At 41.9% G+C, this 24,787-nt stretch overlaps 1 protein-coding gene across 3 annotated transcripts in view; it reads left to right on the top strand.

Annotated features, from left to right (window-relative positions):
* The window catches only part of LOC112221132 (protocadherin-1), a 395,340-nt gene that overhangs the window by 316,919 nt on the left and 53,634 nt on the right, over positions 1-24,787 (top strand). Inside the window, exon 5 of one of the 3 annotated variants that reach the window (XM_042303247.1) lies at positions 11,073-12,004. The exons of the other annotated variants lie outside the window; for them this stretch is intronic. Within the exon in view, the coding sequence (XP_042159181.1) occupies positions 11,073-11,128 (56 nt within the window). The 3' untranslated portion in view covers positions 11,129-12,004. Of the gene's footprint in view, positions 1-11,072; positions 12,005-24,787 lie in introns of those variants that run through there. 3 annotated transcript variants of the gene reach the window in all.

Below are 24,787 nucleotides of genomic sequence, written 5' to 3'. Positions count from 1 at the left end.
ACCTCACACTCAACGTCAACAAAACTAAGGAGATGATTGTGGACTTCGGGAAACAGTAGAGGGAGCACCCCCCTATTCACATCGATGAGACAGTAGCTGAGAGGGTAGTAAGTATTAAGTTCCTCGGTGTACACATCACAGACAAACTGAATTGGTCCACCCACACAGACAGCATCGTGAAGAAGGCGCAGCAGTGCCTCTTCAACCCCAGGAGCCTGAAGAAATTTGGCTTGTCACCAAAAACACTCACAAACTTCTACAGATGCACAATCGAGAGCATCCTGTTGGGCTGTATCACCGCCTGGTACGGCAACTGCTCCGCCCACAACCGTAAGGCTCTCCAGAGGGTAGTGAGGTCTGCACAACGCATCACCAGGGGCAAACTACCTGCCCTCCAGGACACCTACACCCCCCGATGTCACAGGAAGTCCATAAAGATCATCAAGGACAACAACCACCCGAGCCACTGCCTGTTCATCCCGATATCATCCAGAAGGCGAGGTCAGTACAGGTGCATCAAAGCTGGGACCGAGAGACTGAAAAACAGCTTCTATCAGACTGTTAAACAGCCACCACTAACATTGAGTGGCTGCTGCCAACACACTGACTCAACTCCAGCCACTTTAATAATGGGAATTGATGGAAATTGATGTAAAATATATCACTAGCCACTTTAAACAATGCTACCTAATATAATGTTTACATACCCTACATTATTCATCTTATATGTATATGTATATACTGTACTCTATATCAGCTACTGCATCTTTATGTAATACATGTATCACTAGCCACTTTAATTAAACTATGCCACTTTGTTTACATACCCTACATTACTCATCTCATATGTATATACTGTACTCGATACCATCTACAGCATCTTGCCTATGCCGTTCTGTACCATCACTCATTCATATATCTTTATGTACATATTCTTTATCTCTTTACACTTGTGTGTATAAGGTAGTAGTTTTGGAATTGTTAGGTTAGATTACTTGTTGGTTATTACTGCATTGTCGGAACTAGAAGCACAAGCATTTCGCTACACTCGCATTAACATCTGCTAACCATGTGTATGTGACAAATACATTTGATTTGATTTATATAGACCAAAGAAAAGCCTAAATAAAAGATAGCATGGAGGAAAATCGTATTGTCTCGATATTAACAGTGAGCGGTGGTCCTCAAAGCATTGGTTCGCTTCACTTAGCATAGCGTCTTTCTTTGTCAAGGCAAACAACAAACTGATATGAAAATGCAGGAGAGGAACTTCATCTGCTTCTCCGTGCTATTGAACCTCGCTAGGAAACACAATGTACACTGTGAAATAACCTGACCATCATTGGTTTTCCTTCTCCTTTTCTTTTGTAGGAATTAAAGCACTTGGGATAGTGTGTTGAGAGATGTTTATGTAAATGTATACTGTCCTCAGCAGATCATTTCAAGAGCTAACATAAGAGAAATTGATATCTTGAATGCGCCGGAAACTTGAGCTTGACTGGGTAGCAATCAGCTTGCCATGGAGACACCGACAGGCATGTGAATCCTTCCTTGTCTCTTCCCTGATACCTTTGCCTTTTAGAAACATAGCAGGATTATTGAGTTAAGCATCTAGTGCTGTGGCTCGCCCCCATTTCATGGCGGCGAATGTGTTTTTGATAACAAATGCTTGCTACAGTGTACAGCTCCACTTGGTAGACATAGAGCTATCTAGAGTAATCTGTTTATCTATCTATCTACCTACACTACATGGGCAATTGTATGTGGACACATGCTCGTCAAACGTCTCATTCCAAAATCATGGGCAATAATATGGAGTTGCTCCCCCTTTTGCTGCTATAACAGCTTGTACTCTTCTGGGAAGACTTTCCATTATATGTTGGAACATTGATGTGGGGACTACACAAGAGCATTAGTGAGGTCGGGCACTGAATTTAGGTGATTAGGCCTGGCTAGCAGACGGTGTTCCAATTCATCCCAAAGATTGTCGATGGGGTTGAGGTCAGGGCTCTGTGCAGGCCAGGCACGTTCTTCCACACCGATCGCGTTCTCCTGGCATCCGCCAAACCCAGATTTGTCTTTCAGACTGCCAGATGGTGAAGCGTGATCCACTGCTCCAGAGTCCAATGGCAGCAAGCTTTACACCACTCCAGCAGATGCTTGGCATTACACATGGTGATCTTATGCTTGTCTGCGGCTGCTCGGCCACGGAAACCCATTTCATGAAGCTCCCGACGACCAGTTCTTATTCCGACGTTGCTTCCAGAGGCAGTTTGGAACTGGGCAGTGACTGTTGCAACCGAGAACAGACAATGTTTACCCGTTATGAGCTTCAGCACTCGCGGTCTCGTACTGTGAGCTTGTGTGGCCTACCTCTTCATAGCTGAGCCGTTGTGTCACCTAGATGTTTTCACATTACAATAAAAGCACTTACAATTGACCGGGGCAGCTCTAGCAGGACAGAAATCTGATGAACTGACTTGTTGGAGATGTGTCATCCTATGACGGTGCCACAGTGAATGTCACTGAGCTCTTCAGTACGGGCCATTCTACTAACAATGTTTGTATAAGGAGATTGCATGGCTGTGTGCTCAAATGTAAACACCGTTCAGCAACGGGTGTGGCTGAAATAGTCAAATTGACTAATTTCATGGGTGTCCACATATTTTGGTCATGGAGTGTATTGGGATACATTTTAATCAAAATTGTATAATTCATCACAATTTTGAAAAGGAAATTATTTTTGTGACTTACATTACGCATTATTCTTGGAGGTGATTTAGCAGCAGCATGTCGTGGTTGGAGGTGTTATAGCAGTATGTCTTTGTTGGAGGTGTGTTATAGTAGTATGTCTTTGTTGGAGGTACTATAGCAGTATGCCTTTGTTTGAGGTGTTATAGTATGTAGTTGTTGGAGGTGTTATAGCACCTGTGTTATAGTAGTATGTCATTGTTGAAGGTGTTATAGCAGTATGTCTTTATTGGAGGTGCTATAGCAGTATTTCTTTGTTGGAGGTGCTATAGCAGTATTTCTTTATTGGAGGTGCTATAGCAGGATGTCTTTGTTGGAGAGTTATAGCAGTATGTCTTTGTTGGAGGTGTTATAGCAGTATGTCTTTGTTGGAGGTGTTATAGCAGTATGTCTTTGTTGGAGGTGTGTTATAGCAGCTGTATGTCTTTGTTGGAGGTGTTATAGCAGTATGTCTTTGTTGGAGGTGTTATAGCAGTATGTCTTTGTTGGAGGTGTTATAGCAGTATGTCATTTTTGGAGGTGTTTTAGCAGTATTTTATTGTTGGAGGTGTTATAGCAGTATGTTGTTGTTGGAGGTGTTATAGCAGTATGATATTGTTGGAGGTGTTTTAGCAGTATTTTATTGTTGGAGGTGTTTTAGCAGTATTTTATTGTTGGAGGTGTTATAGCAGTATGTTGTTGTTGGAGGTGTTATAGCAGTATGATATTGTTGGAGGTGTTTTAGCAGTATTTTATTGTTGAAGTTGTTATAGCAGTATGATATTGTTGGAGGTTTTATAGCAGTATGATGTTGTTAGAGCAGTTATAGCAGTATGATGTTGTTGGAGGTGTTATAGCAGTATGATGTTGTTGGAGGAGTTATAGCAGTATGATATTGTTGGAGGTGTTATAGCAGTATGATGTTGTTGGAGGAGTTATAGCAGTATGATATTGTTGGAGGTGTTAATACAGTATGATATTGTTGGAGGTTTTATAGCAGTATGATATTATTGGAGGTGTTATAGCAGTATGATATTGTTGGAGGAGTTATAGCAGTAGGTATTTGTTAGAGCAGTTATAGCAGTATGATATTGTTAGAGCAGTTATAGCAGTATGATATTGTTGGAGGTTTTTAGCAGTATGATATTGTTGGAGGTGTTATAGCAGTATGATATTGTTGGAGGAGTTATAGCAGTATGATATTGTTGGAGTTGTTATAGCAGTATGATATTGTTGGAGGTTTTATAGCAGTATGATATTGTTGGAGGTTTTATAGCAGTATGATATTGTTGGAGGTTATAGCAGTTATTGTTGGAGCAGTATGATATTGTTGTTTTTAGCAGTATGATATTGTTGGAGGTTTTATAGCAGTATGATATTGTTGGAGGTTTTTAGCAGTATGATATTGTTGGAGGTGTTATAGCAGTATGATATTGTTGGAGGAGTTATAGCAGTATGATATTGTTGGAGTTGTTATAGCAGTATGATATTGTTGGAGGTTTTATAGCAGTATGATATTGTTGGAGGTTTTATAGCAGTATGATATTGTTGGAGGAGTTATAGCAGTGTGATATTGTTGGAGGTGTTATAGCAGTGTGATATTGTTGGAGGAGTTATAGCAGTAGGATATTGTTGGAGGTGTTATAGCAGTGTGATATTGTTGGAGGAGTTATAGCAGTGTGATATTGTTGGAGGTGTTATAGTGTGATATTGTTGGAGGTGTTATAGCAGTATGATATTGTTGGAGGAGTTATAGCAGTGTGATATTGTTGGAGGTGTTATAGCAGTGTGATATTGTTGGAGGTTTTATAGCAGTATGATATTGTTGGAGGAGTTATAGCAGTGTGATATTGTTGGAGGTGTTATAGCAGTGTGATATTGTTGGAGGTGTTATAGCAGTATGATATTGTTGGAGGTTTTTAGCAGTATGATATTGTTGAGGTGTTATAGCAGTATGATATTGTTGGAGGAGTTATAGCAGTGTGATATTGTTGGAGGTGTTATAGCAGTGTGATATTGTTGGAGGAGTTATAGCAGTGTGATATTGTTGGAGGTGTTATAGCAGTGTGATATTGTTGGAGGAGTTATAGCAGTATATTGTTGGAGGTGTTATAGCAGTTGTTGGAGGTGTTATAGCAGTATGATATTGTTGGAGGAGTTATAGCAGTATATTGTTGGAGGTGTTATAGCAGTGTGATATTGTTGGAGGTTTTATAGCAGTATGATATTGTTGGAGGAGTTATAGCAGTGTGATATTGTTGGAGTGTTATAGAGTGTGATATTGTTGGAGATAGCAGTTGATATTGTTGGAGGTTTTTAGCAGTATGATATTGTTGGATGTTATAGTATGATATTGTTGGAGGAGTTATAGCAGTATGATATTGTTGGAGTTGTTATAGCAGTATGATATTGTTGTTTTATAGCAGTATGATATTGTTGGAGGTTTTATAGCAGTATGATATTGTTGGAGGAGTTATAGCAGTGTGATATTGTTGGAGGTGTTATAGCAGTATGATATTGTTGGAGGTTTTATAGCAGTATGATATCGTTGGAGGAGTTATAGCAGTGTGATATTGTTGGAGGTGTTATAGCAGTGTGATATTGTTGGAGGAGTTATAGCAGTAGGTATTTGTTAGAGCAGTTATAGCAGTAGGTATTTGTTAGAGCAGTTATAGCAGTGTGATATTGTTGGAGGTGTTATAGCAGTGTGATATTGTTGGAGGAGTTATAGCAGTGTGATATTGTTGGAGGTGTTATAGCAGTGTGATATTGTTGGAGGAGTTATAGCAGTAGGATATTGTTGGAGGTGTTATAGCAGTATGATATTGTTGGAGGTGTTATAGCAGTGTGATATTGTTGGAGGTTTTATAGCAGTATGATATTGTTGGAGGAGTTATAGCAGTGTGATATTGTTGGAGGTGTTATAGCAGTATTGTTGGAGGAGTTATAGCAGTGTTATTGTTGGAGGTGTTATAGCAGTGTGATATTGTTGGAGGAGTTATAGCAGTGTGATATTGTTGGAGGTGTTATAGCAGTGTGATATTGTTGGAGGAGTTATAGCAGTGTGATATTGTTGGAGGAGTTATAGCAGTGTGATATTGTTGGAGGAGTTATAGCAGTGTGATATTGTTGGAGGAGTTATAGCAGTGTGATATTGTTGGAGGAGTTATAGCAGTATGATATTGTTGGAGTTGTTATAGCAGTATGATATTGTTGGAGGTTTTATAGCAGTATGATATTGTTGGAGGTTTTATAGCAGTATGATATTGTTGGAGGAGTTATAGCAGTGTGATATTGTTGGAGGTGTTATAGCAGTGTGATATTGTTGGAGGAGTTATAGCAGTAGGATATTGTTGGAGGTGTTATAGCAGTATGATATTGTTGGAAAAGTTCTAGCAGTTTATCATCGTTGACCGTGTTATCTCAGCAGTATGTAGTTGTTGGAGGTGTTATAACGTCATGTCTTTGTTGTTTGTATGTTTTGACTCAGACATTCTCTGTAAATGTATTTTGTTATATACTAGTCAATATTTAGCATTTAGTGCTAACTGTGTGCGTCATCTTCAGCCTACGCAATTAAGGGTGTGTGTGTGTGTGTGTGTGTGTGCGTGTGTGTGTGTGTGTGTGTGTGTGTGTGTGTGTGTGTGTGTGTGTGTGTGTGAGAGAGAGAGAGATCGGGCACAAGATAACTTTATCAAAGTAATGGCAAATGTAATAACTCTTGAGAGCATCATTTTTAGATATTGCCAGAGGGTTATTTTCACAGGGTTTCCATCAAAACCAATTTCTACATCAAATCAGTTCTGAGAAGACTTGATTGATTTTTTGCCAAAACATCTGTGTCTAGAGCCCAATATGTTCTTGTTTACTACTCAGCAAGGTTTTTGATTGCTGTCTCAATTCTGAGGTGAAAGCTCAGTCAAAGCAGGTAGCCATGGATACTGAATCAGGATAGACAAAGTCAACTTTATTGTTCAGTGAATGAAAGCAGACAGGACGCTAAGTTATATTTGTATGACCATACATTTACCTATATTTGGGTGGGGGTCAATTCACATTCAAGACTCAATTCAGGAAGTAATTTGAATTTGAAATAAATCACTTCTCCAATTTGAATTGAAATAAATTGCTTCTCCAATTTAAATTCACTCCAACCCTGATCTATGTACGCACCGCACCGTACATAGATCAGGGTTGGAGTGAATTTAAATTGGAGAAGCAATTTATTTCAATTCAAATTCGGAAAGTATTCAGACCATTTCACTTTTTTCACATTTTGTTACGTTACAGCCTTATTCTAAAACGGATTAATACATTTTTCCCTCATCAATCTATACACAACACCCCATAACCACAAAGTGAAAACAGATTTTTTTAAATGTTTACACATTTATTACAAATATAAAACTGAAATAGCTTATTTACATAACTTTTCAGACACTTTGCTACGAGACTCAATATTGAGCTCAAGTGCATCCTGTCTCCATTGACCATCCTTCCGATCGTTCTACAATTTGATTGGAGTCCACCTGTCGTAAATTCAATTGATTGGACATGATTCGAAAGGCACACACCTGCATAAATAAGGTTGACAGCGCATGTCAGAGCAAAATCAAGCCATGAGGTCGAAGGAATTGTCCGTAGAGCTCCGAGATAGGATTGTGTCGAGGCACAGATCTGGGAAAGGGTACCAAAACATTTCTGTAGCATTGAAGGTCCCCAAAAACACAATGGAAGAAGTTTGGAACCCCCAAGACTCCTCCTAGAGCTGGCCGCCCGGCCAAACTGAGAAATTGGGAGAGAAGGGCCTTGGTCTGGGAGGTGACCAAGAACCCGATGGTCGCTCTGTCAGAGCTCCAGAATTTCTTTGTAGAAATGGGAGAACCTTCCAGAAGGACAACCATCTCTGCAGCACTCCACCAATCAGCATTTATGGTAGTGTGGTCAGACGGAAGCCATTCCTCAGTAAAAGGCACATGACAGCCCGCTTGGAGTTTTCCAAAAGGCACCTAAAGACTCTCAGACCATGAGAAACAAGATTCTCTGATCTGATGAATCCAAATACAGGTGTGCCAAGCTTGTACCGTCATACCCAATAAGACTCAAGGCTGTAATCGGTGCCAAAGATGCTTTAACAAAGTACTGAGTAAAGGGTCTGAATACTTACGTAAATGTCATATTTAAGTTTTGTATGTTTTTATACATTTGCAAACATATCTAAAAATCTGTTTTTGCTTTGTCATTAGTGATGGGTTATGTGTGTAGATTGATGAGGGGAGAAAACAATTTAATCCATTTTAGAATTTTAGAAGGCTGTAATGTAACAAAATGTGGAAAAAGTCAAGGGGTGCTTTCCGAAAGCACTGGATATACCCTACCAAGTCAGCAGCTTCCATATATCTGTAGTGAACCCACAATGACAAAGAATCTCAGGAATCTCAGAATCTCAAAGTGTCTTCATATCACACAAAATTGGCAATCCTTACCCTCCTCCTACCTCTGTCTATCTGAGCTTTGACTCTGCACAGTGACCCAGCTGCAAGATCAACAACTAGCACAATCTGTAGGTGTTGGTGGGGTTATGGGAGGTTATGGAAGTGTAGATGTTGTCATACAAACCCGCCCGGCAGGAGGTAACCTTTGGAGTCAGGTACTGCAGAGGAGGCGCTAAACGGGGACGGCGTCAGGCTGTGTGTCTCATTACGCCCAGATGCTAGAGAGAGGAGAGAGATGGTGGAGAGGGAGGGAGGGAGGGAAGTGGCTGGGTCCTCTCTCCCCAACAGCTGTTGTCGTGTTAGAGGTGAGGAGCAGGATTATGGAAGGGCTCATCTCCCAGTGATTAGAAATAAGAAAAACAGATTGAGCGTGGCCACTACTGGCCCCTGTGGATCCATCACAGTTTCACCACCCGCTTGTGTGTGTGTGTGTGTGTGTGTGTGTGTGTGTGTGTGTGTGTGTGTGTGTGTGTGTGTGTGTGTGTGTGTGTGTGTGTGTGTGTGTGTGATGGTGTGAAAGAAAGAAGATCTCACAGTCTCACTACAGTTTTCAGGGTGGGATAAACATACATTTTCAACTGCTAAACTTAAGCCTTAATTCCAATTGTGGGTTAAGGTTTGGGATAGGGTTAAAACAGAAAAAACCTGACGGTTAAGTTTAGGCATTCGGTCTGACTGGTTAAGGTAAGGGTTAAGTTTAGCCATTCGGTCTGACTGGTTAAGGTAAGGGTTAAGTTTAGGCATTCGGTCTGACTGGTTAAGGTAAGGGTTAAGTTTAGGCATTTGGTCTGACTGGTTAAGGTAAGGGTTAAGTTTAGGCATTCGGTCTGACTGGTTAAGGTAAGGGTTAAGTGTAGGCATTCGGTCTGACTGGTTAAGGTAAGGGTTAAGTTTAGGCATTTTGTCTGACTTGTTAAGGTAAGGGTTAAGTTTAGGCATTTGGTCTGACTGGTTAAGGTAAGGGTTAAGTTTAGGCATTCGGTCTGACTGGTTAAGGTAAGGGTTAAGTTTAGGCATTCGGTCTGACTGGTTAAGGTAAGGGTTAAGTTTAGGCATTCGGTCTGACTGGTTAAGGTAAGGGTTATGTTTAGGCATTCGGTCTGACTGGTTAAGGTAAGGGTTAAGTTTAGGCATTTGGTCTGACTGGTTAAGGTAAGGGTTAAGTTTAGGCATTCGGTCTGACTGGTTAAGGTAAGGGTTAAGTGTAGGCATTCGGTCTGACTGGTTAAGGTAAGGGTTAAGTTTAGGCATTTTGTCTGACTTGTTAAGGTAAGGGTTAAGTTTAGGCATTTGGTCTGACTGGTTAAGGTAAGGGTTAAGTTTAGGCATTCGGTCTGACTGGTTAAGGTAAGGGTTAAGTTTAGGCATTCGGTCTGACTGGTTAAGGTAAGGGTTAAGTTTAGGCATTCGGTCTGACTGGTTAAGGTAAGGGTTATGTTTAGGCATTCGGTCTGACTGGTTAAGGTAAGGGTTAAGTTTAGGCATTTGGTCTGACTGGTTAAGGTAAGGGTTAAGTGTAGGCATTCGGTCTGACTGGTTAAGGTAAGGGTTAAGTTTAGGCATTCGGTCTGACTGGTTAAGGTAAGGGTTACGTTTTGGGATAAAGTTCAAACAAAAAATATATAATGAGTGATCATTTGAGCTGAGCATGCGGTTTAAATACTTCCTCTATCGCCATCCACAACACCAAGCTGCCAGCATACGTCTCCATACGTCTTAGGGACCTGAACAAACATACAATCCTGTGTATATGGTCTGACCTGGCTGGTGTGAGCATGTGTGTTTGCATGTGAACTGGCTTCCTTAGCCTACCTAGAATTAAATTGTGGCGTCTCGCCCACACAATCACAAACACATGCAAACACCCTAACAGTGCTGCAGCTGACCTAAATATAACCAGATTAAGAATTGCAGAGTTACAAAGAGATACTACCCCTGTACACTTTCACTCTATCATGTTGATATTACTTGAAAATGACTAATTTCAACAATTAATCAGCATACATATTTGCCCAACTGGTCAAGGTACACATGCAGTTGAACACACACACAACAGTAGTCCACCGGTTTGTGCCTGCAGTATTTACGCAGCCATGACTTACTCTCTGGATAGGTCCATTGGTCTGCGATTAGAGAAGGTGTCAGAAGCATTGGTCTCACATAAGTGCATCCTGAGGACAAGCTAGCTGGACCAATTACATGGAGAATGAGTGGGGGTCTTTGTCTTCTTTGAGGGTTTGAATCACTCCAATTTAACCACGCCACCCGAGTCCCACTTAAATGGAAAGGCCATCTTCACAAATGGGCTATTCCCAGAAAGCATGTGGTTTTGAATGTTGATCACCGTAATCTTTCTATTGATGCAAGGTTAAGTGGTCTCCCGTTGTTGTCATTTAGACTCACTACTATTCTAGATCTTTGAATGAAGTTGGGTTATGGGCAAAATGTCAGTACTGGGATTCATATTAACCAGCACCAGTCATTTTGAGCATATTGCATTATTTAGGTATTAACTTTGTGTTATTGCCAGACATACTGTAAGGCTTAATGATCGTTATAGGGCATGCATAGTATCGTGGTAACATTAAACTGAAACAATTCATAAATAATGTAAAGTATTGTAAGTAGATATTTTTTTGACGCGTAAATTGGTTAACTTAAACCGTTTTTCGTATCTGAATTCTGTTTTAAGTTAAGTAGCATACTTTTTTGTTTATAAGTAAGTGCATTTCTTTTTATTCATTTCTCAATTTTTTTTTCATTGAATTCTCACATTTTTGAGAAATTTTGCATGGAATGTGATGCGTTCCATTATGTGAGTGGTAAGACGTATCTGTCCTCTTATAGGTGCAGTATCGGGCGCTGATCAAGAGATGGGGGCCAGCCAAAAAAGACTGCCTTAAGACACAATATTTTTTTCTTCAAATTTTCAAAAAGATTGAGTGCACTCGCTTTTTCTCTGCTGCAGTTCAAAGGATCTTTTCCTTTCCATCATTTGCCTGTGGTCGTGAACTGCTTTTATCGCTTGATGTCTGTCAAATAGAAACTTGGTACAAGTCTCCTTTGTGGAGTAACGAAAGAAGGAGAAAAACTCTGACAAAAGTTATTGATAACTCCAAATAAAAACTGGAACTTTTGTCTTTTTGGAGGACAAGACTGGCAGTTGAGTCATCCTCCCTAAGATTTCCCTTCTCTTCTTTTTTTAAATATTTTTGGAGCGGAACTCATACTCTGTGGATACTGCGGCCTTCTTCATACGGATCAATATCTAATGGATCCATTACGTTATAACTGGATTATTTTTTGGGCTGTCTTTTTGCGGTCACTGTGCTATCTCCTTCTTTGTCTTATTTGGACTGGTTCCACTTACATGTGTTGGGGGGTGGGGTGGGGGCAACCCATCCTACCAGCCCCACTCCTCTCTGCCCCGTCTTACCCCTGGTGACTGTCCGTCTGTTCATCATCTGTGATTGACAGTCAGAGTAATCAGGACAGGGTTTGGCAGGTAGGTCCCATCCCATCCTTCTCTTCTCCTGGCTGGCTAACCCCTCCCCTTCCCTGACCCCGTCCTAAAACCTACTCCCATAAGCAGATAGAGAGGGACAGATTGCTTTGGATCAGCCAATAAGGTTAGTTAACACCTGACAGTGAACACCTGACAGACTCTCAGTCTCAGTCACCTTCCCTTCTATCAGTCCTGCTTTGAGTTTTCTATCTGTCCCTCCTATCCTTCCTATCCCTCCGCCTCTTCACCTCCCTCTTCTCCTCTCCTCTCCTTCCACTCCTCCTCTCCTCCCACTCCTCATCACCTCCCCCTCCTCATCACCTCCTCCTCCTCTCCTCCCACTACTCCTCACCTCCCCCTCCTCCTCACCTCCCCCTCTCCTCTCCATCCTCCTCTCCACCCCCTCCTCCTCACCTCCCCCTCCTTTTCTCCTCTCCGTCCTCCTCTAATCGCTCACCTCCTCTCCTCCTCACCTCCTCACCTCCTCTCCTCCTCTCCCTCCTCTAATCCCCTTCCTCCTCACCTCCCTTCCTTCCCCTCCTCCTCTAATCCCCCTCCTCCTCACCTCCCCTCCTCCTCCTCTCCCTCTTCCTCTAATCCCCTTCCTCCTCACCTCCCTTCCTTCCCCACCTCCCCCTCCTTCCCTTCTCCTCTCCTCTCCCTCCTCCTCTTATTGCCCTTCTCCTCTCCTCTCCTCCTCACCTCTCCCTCCTCCTCTAACCCCCCTCGTCCACCCTCCTCACCTCCTGCAAGTGAAACATTATAATCTCAAAGAGGAGGAGACACATTTCAACCAAATCAACTCCCTTTTTTTCTAGTTTCTTTCTGCCAAGTCTCTCCTTTCAAAGCACCTCTCCTAAGTGAGAAGCAGTGAAAGTGAAAATTGTTTTGAAATGAGAACATTATTGTGACTGAGACCTTGGTCGGGCTGGCAGACTGCATTCACACACCCAAATGGAGAGCAGCTCCATAATGGGGAAAAAATGTATAAAATCCTAAATTCAGTAATTAGATTCTCTGGCTATACCGAAACTCACTTGCACAGACACAGTGGGCCAGTGCAGCTTTATCTAACATGCTGACACCAGTCCTTCTGTTCCATTAGACAGAACCAGCTCATGTAATCATGAAATAAAACATATACAGACGGAAAGTCAACTGAAGGAAAGTCAACTGGTTCAAAAGAATAATCCTACATGGAAAGCAGCTTCTTAGTTCTCCATGTTGCACCTCTTTCGACCAGAAATGTGTATTTATGTAACTATTGTAAACAGTATTTATTATAGTATATGGTGTGTTTATGGGACATGGGGTAATGGTGTAAAGACACATTTGCTTTTAAGACATATTCATTAATATCTGATGATTTTCCTGTTTTTTGAATAGTTGATGGTCGAGTAATGCAATGACAATAACTGTAGTGGGAGCATCTAGCAGAACCTAGTCTCTTGTGTCTGTATGATAACTGGTGCTAGAGTCTGGTCAGTCCCTGTGAGTCTGGGCAGTCCATGTGGTGAGTCTGTGGGCAGTCCGTATGAAGTACAGTACCTGTGAATGTACTTTGTATTCAGATACTTTTATTATAATAAAGTAAAACGTCTGTCCTTGTTTCTGTTTTGTGTAATCTTGGGTGGCTAGTACCTCAGGAACAGGTCTTTACGCAGACAGGCTGAATGTGCTTGTGTAGTATTAGGTTACTCTATGAACTCTTCTATACAACCATAATCATGAACATGATCAATGGAGGAAGCAGTGGGATGATATTGGTAAGGATGATGTTTAGAAAGCTGACATGACTTGCTCAGAACCCTGGGACTGAACACCTCCCTCTGCAACTGGATCCTGGACTTTCTGATTGGCCATCCCTAGGTGGTGAGGGTAGGTAACAACACATCTACCACGCTGACCCTCAATATGGGGGCCCCTCAGGGGCGTGTGCTTAGTCCCCTCCTGTACCGCCTGTTCACCCACAACTGTCTGGCCATGCACAATTCCAACACCATCATCAAGTTTGCTCTGATTTGGACTCAGTTCCTCTTTGTCCAAATCACCAATTACTTAACATGTTCCTCTTACACCAGCACAGTCAGGAGGTTGATAATATTTGTCATGGCCATTAAGATCAAGTTCAACAGCTACGCCATTGAGAGAATCTTCACTGGCTGCATCACTGCTTGGTATGACAACTGCACCGCACCGGAAGGCTCTACAGAGGGTGGTGCAGATGTCCCAGTACATCACTGGGACCGAGCTCCCTGCCATCCAGGACCTCTATACCAGGTGGTATGCATATTGACACACACACACACACACACACACACACACACACACACACACAAATACTCTCTTTAATATCTATCCTGATTGCCTAGCCAATTTTACCCCTACCTACATGTGCATAGGTGACCCAAAACCTGGATTCGGTCCTATGTAGGAGAATGTGAAATAGTGTTTTTTACATTGAATAACATAAAGACTCTGAGCTAGAACATATCATACACCACAGATGAGGAACAATGGGAAAGTAATTATGCTTTGAATGTTGATAAACTTAACCCCATTTGAATGTTTTGGTACAGCTACTGTAGAACTCTTATTTGTCTACACTCATTCATCAATATTCTCACCCTCTTAAGTCTTAGCCCCACCCATCTCTTTAAGGACCCACATGGGATGAGGCCATGTGCTAAACAGAGTGAGTAAGATAGTAAACAACCAAAGATTGCAAGTGTAAAAGTGGTAAAAGTAGTAGCATACCATAAGGAAAAACTCCAGGTAAAAATAGACTTCATCTCGTCCTTGGCCTGTATCCTAATCTGTCTTTGGTGCAGGTCATGTTGTTCTTCACATTACTATCTCTGGTAAACACACACTATATCAAATCTAAGTTTATTTGCCACATGCACAGGATACAGAAGGTGTAAACGTACAGTGAAATAGTAGCAATATCAAAAACAGAAAGTGTCCAGATGAAAATGTTTAATAAATACTTTATAATAATTAGATGACCGCTTTCCCAGACACACTTGTCTAAATTGATGGGTCATGTGAAAGAAATGCTATAACCTCCCCCCAGCCACATCTAGCTAAGTGGATGGGTCACTATTGTCTAGAGATGTTCATGAAATGCAATAGATGGCCGTAATCACCCTCAGACACACCTGGCTAACTTGATGGGTAATGTAATCATCTGGCAAAGTGGAGTCTTTTGTTAAGACAATGAATCAGCATAATCCCAATTCATACTACTACCATTAAAAACGGTTTGTCACAGCTGTAGTATGAATCTGCAGGTAGCTAAAGCTAACCAACTAGGTTAAATGTTAGCTTACTAGCTAACATTAGGCTATAACTAGCAATGCAAATAGATTTCTGATACAAATCATATTACTACACAGATCATACACGTAACGTTAGCTAGCGAGCCAGCAAGCTAATGTTTGCTAGCTAGCGAACAGTACAATTTAACTTACATACTGTACGCCTAGCTTCCGTAAATGAGTCACATATTAGCTATTACTTCAACTACCTCGCACCCCAGCACCTTGACTCGGTACCGGTACTCCTTGTATATAGCCGTGTTAAAGTTATTTATTGTGTTACTATTGTCTATTTTTACTTGCAAATGTTCTTACTTTTTAACTGTGCATTGTTGGGAAAGGCCTTGTAAGTAAGCATTTCACAGTGAAGTCTACACCTGTTGTATATGTAACGTGACAAATATAATTTGAATTGATTTTGATGACATGATGTGTGTGTGTGTGTGTGTGTGTGTGTGTGTGTGTGTGTGTGTGTGTGTGTGTGTGTGTGTGTGTGTACATTCCCTTGAGACTCACCTAAAAGCCAACACTGTTGCACCACTGCATATAATAGGTACAGGTAGGACAAGAACAGAACTGGTGAGCCTGTCCAACTCTGTTTGGTTGAACTTGGGCAGTAACAGGAGTTAAGTGGATCAACACAGTCTATAATGAAAGGCCAGGCAGAAGTGTGCTGGGTCCCTCTCATTACAGCCATGGGTGATGACCAGCTCAATCTAGTGTACTGGTGGGTGGCTAAGTGCTCTGGTTAGAGCCTGTCACACACACAAACACAGACCCATACTGACCTAGCGCCACACTAGGGCTACAGTTCTGCTCTATCTCTAACAATGCTACATTCTGTGTTGTAATGATGGACAATAGGTACACACTGACCGAGGCCATTCTGTTGGGTTAAACTGTACACTTCTATTTGTTTTGTTAGTTATAGTAATATTCTAACATAGGCCCTATTCAGCACTACTTCAGTACATACTCTCCTTTTTGCATTCAGGACATTATAACTCAATGACTGAACAATATGTATGAATACATTTTCACTCAAATGTTCTGACCTTTCTCCGCAGTTTACCTTTGAGACAATTCTGTCCATATAACTTTGCTATTATATTCATTTTAACACACACTCCCCCATTAGCAACACCGCAGTCCAAATCAGTCAAACTCACTCTCAGGTTTGAGTTTCCCAAAATATTTGCATTTAAAGTAGTGCTTTATTTCTCTTGACGAACCAGGCCTCCACCACTCGTATAAAACTTTATTTAACATGTTGCTCCTTCACGCACACGGTTGACCATCGACATACATTTACACCTTCAAGCACAGAAGATTGACCATTAACATACATTTTACAATTGTTACTTTCTCATGTTTGTGGGGCTGGGTTGAACATCTGTAAATGTCTTATTTGCTATGTTAGGCAGGGGAAACTACTGAGAGGTTTGCATATATCCATATCTAGAGTGTCCAAGGCTTCATTGATATTGACATTTCTATTGAGGTGGAAAAAAGCAGCATTACAATTATTTTCTCCACTCCGCATTTCACATTTCATTTAGCCCCAAATAACATGTCTTCAATGACAGTCTCCAACTCAGCGCTGGAGGGGGTTGAGGGGGTTGCGGGCAGTGGAGGGGAGGGGTTGGAGGCAGTGGAGAAAAGGGGGTGGGGTTGGAGGTAGGCGAGGGGTTTGGAGGCTGTGGAGGGGGTTGGTGGGGGTCTGGGCAGGAGGTGTGGTGTTTGAGGAAGTGGTGGGGGAGGGAGGCCGTGGGAGGAGACTGTGGAGGGAAGGGGGTGTGGGGTTGGAGGTAGGGGAGGGGTTGGATGCTGTGGAGGGAAGGGGGTGTGGGGTTGGAGGTGGGGTTGTGAAAACCACAGTGGCACACAGATACTGCATCTCCATTTTCACTTTCTAATTCTGGCATTGGGCGGATGATGGCGATGACAAGATGAAAGACGTGTTTTTTCTGTCCCTTTTCTTCCTCTGTTTTTCACACACACCTCTGAGGTTGTTGTTTTACCTCAGTGATTTAGGAGGAGAAGAGAAAGGTGTGTGTGTGTGTACAGTATTTATCAGCCTGGGACCCAACAATTCATTTTTGTCCACTCTAATGGACATTGGTTTTAAGTCTATATCTATACACTGTTCTCAGACCTGTTGTACCTTTGAGAGGACATTCTGGGTTTTTCAGTGATAACATGTGTGGGACTGTTCTTATTTCTTATTTTTATTTATTGTGGGTTTTGTTCTACCTAATGTTATTCATTAGTACTACTGATATTGATGCCTACTTTACTTCATTCTATAGTACTACTGATATTGATATCGACTTTACTTTATGTTATAGTACTACTGATATTGATCACAGACAACGACGAGACAGCCAATAGGGAGGTGAGAGACCTGGCAGTGTGGTGCCTGAACAAGAACCTTTCCCTTAATGTGATCAAGACAAAGGAGATGATTGTGGACTACAGGACCGAGCACGCCCCATTCTCATCGACGGGGCTGTAGTGGAGCAGGTTGAGAGCTTCAAATTCCTTGGTGTCCACATCACCAACAAACTAACATGGTCCAAGCACACCAAGACAGTCGTGAAGAGGGCACGACAAAATCTATTCCCCCTCAGAAGACTGAAAAGATTTGGAATGGGTCCTCAGCTCCTCAAAAGGTTCTACAGCTGCACCATCGAGAGCATTGGTTGCATCACTGCCTGGTTTGGCAACTGCTCGGCCTCCAACCGCAAGGCACTACAGAGGGTAGTGCGTACAGCCCAGTTACGTCACTGGGGCCAAGATTCCTGCCATCCAGGACCTCTATACCGGGCTGTGTCTGAGGAAAACCCGAAAAATGTTCAAAGACTCCAGGCACCCTAGTCATAAACTGCTCTCTCTGCTACCACACGACAAGTGGTACCAGAGCGCCAAGTCTAGGTCCAAAAGATTTCTAAACAGCTTCTACCCCCATGCCATAAGACTCCTGAATATCTAATCAGATGGCTACCCAGACTATTTGCAAAGCCCCCCTCTTTTACGCTAATGCTACTCTCTGTTATTATCTATGCATAGTCATTTTAATAAGTGTATGTACACATCACCTCAATGTACACATCACCTCAATTACCTCGAACTAATCGGTAACACATTGACTCTGTACCAGTACCCCCTGTATACAGTCTCACTATTATTATTTTACTGCTGTTCTTTAAATACTTGCTCCTTTAATTTCTTATTCTTATTTGTATTTTTTAAACTGCTTTGTTGGTTAAGGGCTGGTAAGTAAGCATTTCACTGTAAGGTCTACCTGTTGTATTCGGAGCATTTGACTAATACAATTTGATTTGAATTGATTTCATATTTACATCATGGTACAGTACTAGTGATATTGATATCTACTTTATGGTATAGTACTACTGATATTGATATCTACTTCATGTTATAGTACTACTGAAATTGATCACTGCATTTTGTTAATAAAGAACTTTTAAGAAAGGCATTCGCTGTACTTATGCCTGTGACTGTCACGGCTTTCTTCCTGGGAAGGAGAGGCAGACCAAAACGCAGCGTGGTTATAGTTCATGGTTCTTTAATAAGAGACCCTAAACATGAACCCAACTACAAAACAAGAAACGTGAAAACCGAAAAGAGTCCCGTGTGGCACAAACACTGACACAGGAAACAATCACCAACAAAATACCCAAAGAATATGGCTGCCTAAATATGGCTCCCAATCAGAGACAACGATAAACACCTGCCTCTGATTGAGAACCAATCCAGGCAACCATAGACTTACCTAGACACCTAAAAGAACACAACCCCATAAATCTACAAAAAAACCCTAGACAAGACAAAACACATAAATTACCCATGTCACACCCTGGCCTAACCAAAATAATAAAGAAAACAAAGAGGCCAGGGCGTGACAGTGACATTACAATGTACAACTTTTAAAGCTTCACTGAGGTAACTTTCTCTTCCTTGCTTTTCAAAATGGCTGCCAAACACAATTAGCAAAATTGTATAATTATAATTTTTGTGAGTTTGATATTTACATTTCTTCTAGTAAGTAAATATCTCAGGAATAGTTTGGTGAGTCTTCAGAACAGTGCAATGATTTGTTCATGCTAAATAAGCAGGTAGTTTAGTGTTGGACTAGTAACCGAAAGTTTTTTTTTTTTTCACACCAAAAACTTTTTATCCTAAACTTTTTTTTGTTGTTGCTTGGGTCTCAGGAGTGTGTGTATGATGTTGTGTTATGTTGTATGTCCCCTGTCTGTTTATGTCTTAATTACATTTTTACTCATGGGCTTAATTATCGGCATGATAAACAACACCGTCGGTCGGGGCTGCCAAATGCCCTCTTTCCTTCTTTCCAACTCCCTTGCTCTATATTCTACTACATAACCACACACCAGTGGTGGAAAAAGTACCAAGTGTGTCATACTTGAGTAAAGTAAAGATACCTTAATAGAAAATGACTCAAGTAAAAGTGTGTCACCCAGTAAAATACAACTTGAGTAAAAGTCTAAAAGTATTTGGTTATAAATATACTTAAGTATCAAAAGTAAAAGTATGAATCTTTTCAAATCACTTATATTAAGCAAACCAGATGGCACAATGTTCTTGTTCTTTATTTTAATTTATGGATAGCCAGGGGCACACCAACGCTCAGACATAATTTACAAACAAAGCAAGTGTCTTTAGTGAGTCCGCCAGATCAGAGGCAGGTTTTCTTGATAACTGTGTAAATTCCTGTCCTGCTAAGCATTCAAAATGTAATGAGTACTTTTGGGTGTCAGAGAAAATGTATGGAGTAAAAAGTACATTTATTTTCTTTAGGATTCTAGTGAAGTAAAAGCTAAAGTTGTCAAAAATATAAATAGTAAAGCACAGATTCCCCCAAAGAACTACTTAAGTAGTACTTTACGTTTTTTTTTACTTATGTCCTTTACACCACTGAAAATACCTCCCCAAGCCACTGATCACTCGCACGCACGCACACACACACGCACACACACACACACGCACACACACAGACACACACACACATACACACACACGCACACGCACACACACACACACACGCGCACACACACACACACACACACACACACACACACACACACACACACACACACATTCATGGATGCCAGGAGAAGACAGGCTTCCCCCGAAATTGTGTGTGTGGATCGGCAGAGGGGGAGGGGGGTGCAGAGAAGTATTTCTGTCTGTAATAAACCCCTTTTGTGGGGAAAAACTAATTCTGATTGGCTGGGCCTGGCTCCCCAGTGAGTTGGCCTGGCTCCCAAGTGGGTGGACCTATGCTCTCCCAGGCCCGCCCATTGCTGTGCCTGTTCATGTGAAATCCATAGAATAGGTTCTAATGAATTTATTTCATTTTATTGATTTCCTTATATGAACTGTAACTCAGCAAAATCTTTGAAATTATTGCATGATGTGTTTATATATTTGTTCATTGTAGTAGGCTAATGTTAACTAGCTTGCATTGCACAGTATTGCCCATAAAAGGAAGTTAAGCTACTGAGCAAGTATTTTAGCAAGGTGGCTAGGACAAAAATAAAAGTGTGTACTGTATGACAGTAAAAGGATCAAAGATCCTTCGTCAACATGAAAGAGAGGAGGATGACATTGGCTTTTCTCAACAAATAGGCTGACAAACACACACATGTACAAACGCACACACACATTGGACTAAATCGTTTTTGGTATCTTGTAGTTGTCACTGCATTAGACTAAGAATAGGTGATTTGATGATGTTGAAATGTTTTAAGTTGAAATGGTGCTGGAATAGTGGAGGCAGCTCATGTTTTCTTTGTAACGTGCAGTAACTCTCTGTGTTTCTAAATTAATAGTTGTTTAGTAGTCCTAAAATGTTGGGAACATTACCTTGCTTTACCCTGCTCTATGTGATGTAACTTGTAACTGTTGTTACATGCAATATGCTCTGTGGACTTCACCGGACAGAGGTTGCTCTCCGGATTTGTGGAATTTGTTCCGCCACTTTGTCTTCTTATTGTCTCGGCCTCAGGCCTATACATCACGGTGTCAAGGCATATGAACTAACAGGTTATAGTGCAAGCAATGCAACAATCACAACACATAGGTTGTAATATGGCTTTTTATATTTTTTTGGCCTGGCTTCCCCAGTGATTTTACCCACTCACTCACTGCTACTACACACACACACACACACACACACACACACACACACACACACACACACACACACACACACACACACACACACACACACACACACACAAACACAAGCTGGTCGCAGGCCAGACCCAAAAACTGATTAGCAGTGGGATTCTGGGAGCTGAAGGGGGCTGGGGCCATGTTTTTTTATTAACACCCACAAACACATTTAGAGTCTGGTGTGTGTGTGTGTGTGTGTGTGTGTACACGTGTGTGCATTTGCAGTGATTGTCTATGTGTGTCAGTCTGTCTGTCTTATTGTCACGCCTCATGAATTGGGTTAACACTAGAACCGCCTGACCTTTCTGCCTAAAAGTACCCACTAGAGAAGTTTGCCGGATGTCTCCTTTAACATATGCATCAGATGCATATCAACCCACAAGGTGCCGCAAACATAAGCACCAACGCTTGATAAAAAGTGCCTAAACTATTATAAAGGATTATTTGCATGATGAGATATTTGTGGAAATATATATATATATATAAAAAAGCATCAATAGTTATTTGTTTAGATAGAGTCAAGTTCCCTAATAATAAAAACATTGTAGTGGAATCCATTTCATCAACTTTATTTGTAGATTCGATTAGTAATAGCGTTATAGTAATGAATTAAGTCCAGTTCAGCTTCTTTTGACATTGTAGAAACCAAGAGGATAAAAATAATATAACCAGCCAGGTGACAAGTGAAATTGTTTGCTGTATTCCTAAACAAAAGCACCAGTGCATGAACAATTGTGAAGGATGAAGTGCATAAAGAAATAGCATATTTTAATTTCATTATGTTACTAGTTAGGCAGAGCAATGCTGCCAGTCAAGGGTTCATGTGCTTAATGCATGGAAATATGCATGGAAATAGAGCTGCACCTCTTGAATTATGAGAGCTATTTGACAAAGGTAAGTGTAGTACAAACTGCAGAATATGCTCTTTCAGATACTATATCGAAATCATAATGTTTTACTAGCATGTGACTCTGAAGGAGGATTTGATAAAGTGATGATCCTTTCCCTGCATCTGTCAATTACAAGATGCACCCATCTTTTCATGTACAATTTGACAAAATGTACAAACTGATAGGCCTAATATTGTCACTCATCAGATTATTGTGAATGTAATATTGTCTATGGGCCAACTCTTATTATGTGTGAAATTAGTTGAGGTGTAGTTTAGGTGTATTTTTGATGGACCGGCTGTGCAGACTGAATGGCGTTGTTTGTTTCCCCTCTCATCAACATGGATAGAGTGAAGGATATATTTTGCATGACTCTTTTCTCTCTCCAATTTCAATCTTGTCTCATCGCTGCAACTCCCCAATGGGTTCGGGAGGCGAAGGCTGAGTCATGCGTCCTCTGAAACATAACCCGCCAAACCGCGCTTCTTAACACACGCCTGCTTAAGCCGGAAGCCAGCCGCACCAATGTGTCAGAGTAAACACTGTTCACCTGACGACCGAGGTCAGCCTGCAGGCGCCCGGCCCGTCACAAGGAGTCGCTAGAGCGCAGTGAGCCAAGTAAAGCCCCCCAACCCCCCCGGCCAAACCGTCTCCTAACCCTGGCCAATTGTGTGCCACGCTTTGGGACTCCGATCACGGTCGGTTGTGATATGGCTGGGAACGAACCAGGGTCTGTAGTGACGCCTCTAGTACTGCGATGCACTCATGAGCCTCAATGCATTATACTAAAAGCCTACTGCAACACATAGCATGTTTTCATTTTCCTTACAATAAATTTGATTATTGATAGTTACAGTAAATAAAACAGTCCTGTAACAGTTTCTTTTTACGAAGTAAAATGTAAAATAGAATGGTATCAACCCCCAATGCGCGCGGTCAAGGTATTTGCTGTTGATCAATAGGCATAACACAGACTCCTCATTACACTATTGTCTTTCTAAATTAAATCAACCTCTTCACCCTCTTTATCATTCAGTTAGGTCTAATTTAAATGAAATTGTGAGGTAAGGTGCACAACTATCCCCCATTCATCCATTTGTCATTCATTCAGTGAGGAGAGAGAGACGCGTTAGCGCCTGACTGGCTACCGACATCCTACAGCACATTGTCTTGGCTGGTTTAATTGGGAATAGGTGTGAGAATCGTTTTGGGCAAAAAGGTTCAGAATACTTTTCTGTTTGTGATTTCAAAAGTCTGGCAATACAAAACACTTAGGAAAAGTCGGGGAAGGAGCAGGACATTTTTTAGGGCAGATTTTTTACATTTACAAAATCAAACGTCAGTGGCCGTTGGCCTATGGCGGTTCAAGTGTTAAGACTGAAGTAGCACTGTTAGGCCATGGTTCTCTCTCTCTCTCTCTCTCTCCCTTCATACTAACATTTCCCAGGAGCTGCTAGAAGGACAGATATGTTGTGTTTGTCTGTATTGTCAATGAACAATAGCAGTGCTCCAAAGCTGGTTTGACTCCCTCAAATCCATTTTGACGCACCAGCTGCTACATCAAGGCCAATGGACCTGAAGCACAGCTGTACTGTTCTCACACTCATTCTCTCTCTCTTTCTCCTTTTCTCTCTCTGCTCTCACACAGTGATTTGTGCTAATTTTGCCTCGGTTTCGTACCATGTGACTTCTCCAACACCTCTGATTATTGCCTACTTAAAGTATTGCCGGGACTGCCATGTAAAGCGTGTCCCTGTGTATGTCGACCTCTAGAGTATATACGTAGGTTTATGTATGCCTGAGTACGTGGGTCTCTATACGTCTCTGTTAGTAACAGGTAGTACGCCTAGTTGCCTCTTGCCATCTGTCAGAGTTCACCAACAGACTGCAGTATGGTAGGCTGCAACTGAGACGCACACACACTACACACACACACGTGTCGGAGGAAACACCATCCACCTGACAACCGAGGTCAGCCTGCAGGAGCCCGGCCCGCCACAAGGAGTTGGTAGATGAGCCAAGTAAACCGCCCCCCGGCCAAACCCTCCCCTAACTTATGCCAATTGTGTGCAGGCCAATGGGACTGCCGATCACTGCCGGTTGTGATACAGCCGGGAACGAATCAGGGTCTGTAGTGTGCCCGCTCGCACACACACCCACACACACAGCATCACACTGTAGTATATCCATCAGACCTTACTGTATAATTCCAGCAGTGACATCGCATTGCACTTCCTATTTCACCTCTGTAGGCCCTGAATGGAAGGCCCCCCGCCTCATGCCCTTAATTAGGTGGCTAAGGACATGATTTGTAATAAAAAAAGCTGCTCCCAAATCCCATTAGCGGGGTGTTTAGTGTGTTGTGTGCCCGCTTCTCCTCAGTCCACACAAGCTGGCATGCCTCTCGCAGTAAGTCCTGGGCAAACAGAGGGTTCTCATTAAAGCCCCGTGCTCAGCTGCCAGCGCGCCCTGGCACTGCCAACTCTGTGGTGCATGGAGCTCCAGGATAATCCACTCCCCTCTGCACCCCCCATACCGCCCCACCCTCATACCCCTGCCCTCCACCTTCCTCCCTGTGCCCCCACTGGAAGATCATCTGCAGGAGAGATATGGAATGGAGAGGGTGAG

This window comes from Oncorhynchus tshawytscha, linkage group LG21 (genome assembly GCF_018296145.1).
Source record: "Oncorhynchus tshawytscha isolate Ot180627B linkage group LG21, Otsh_v2.0, whole genome shotgun sequence".
Classification (NCBI taxonomy): domain Eukaryota; kingdom Metazoa; phylum Chordata; class Actinopteri; order Salmoniformes; family Salmonidae; genus Oncorhynchus; species Oncorhynchus tshawytscha.
The sequence above is the reverse complement of the archived record's forward strand: the minus strand, read 5'-3'. Positions and strand labels throughout refer to the sequence as shown.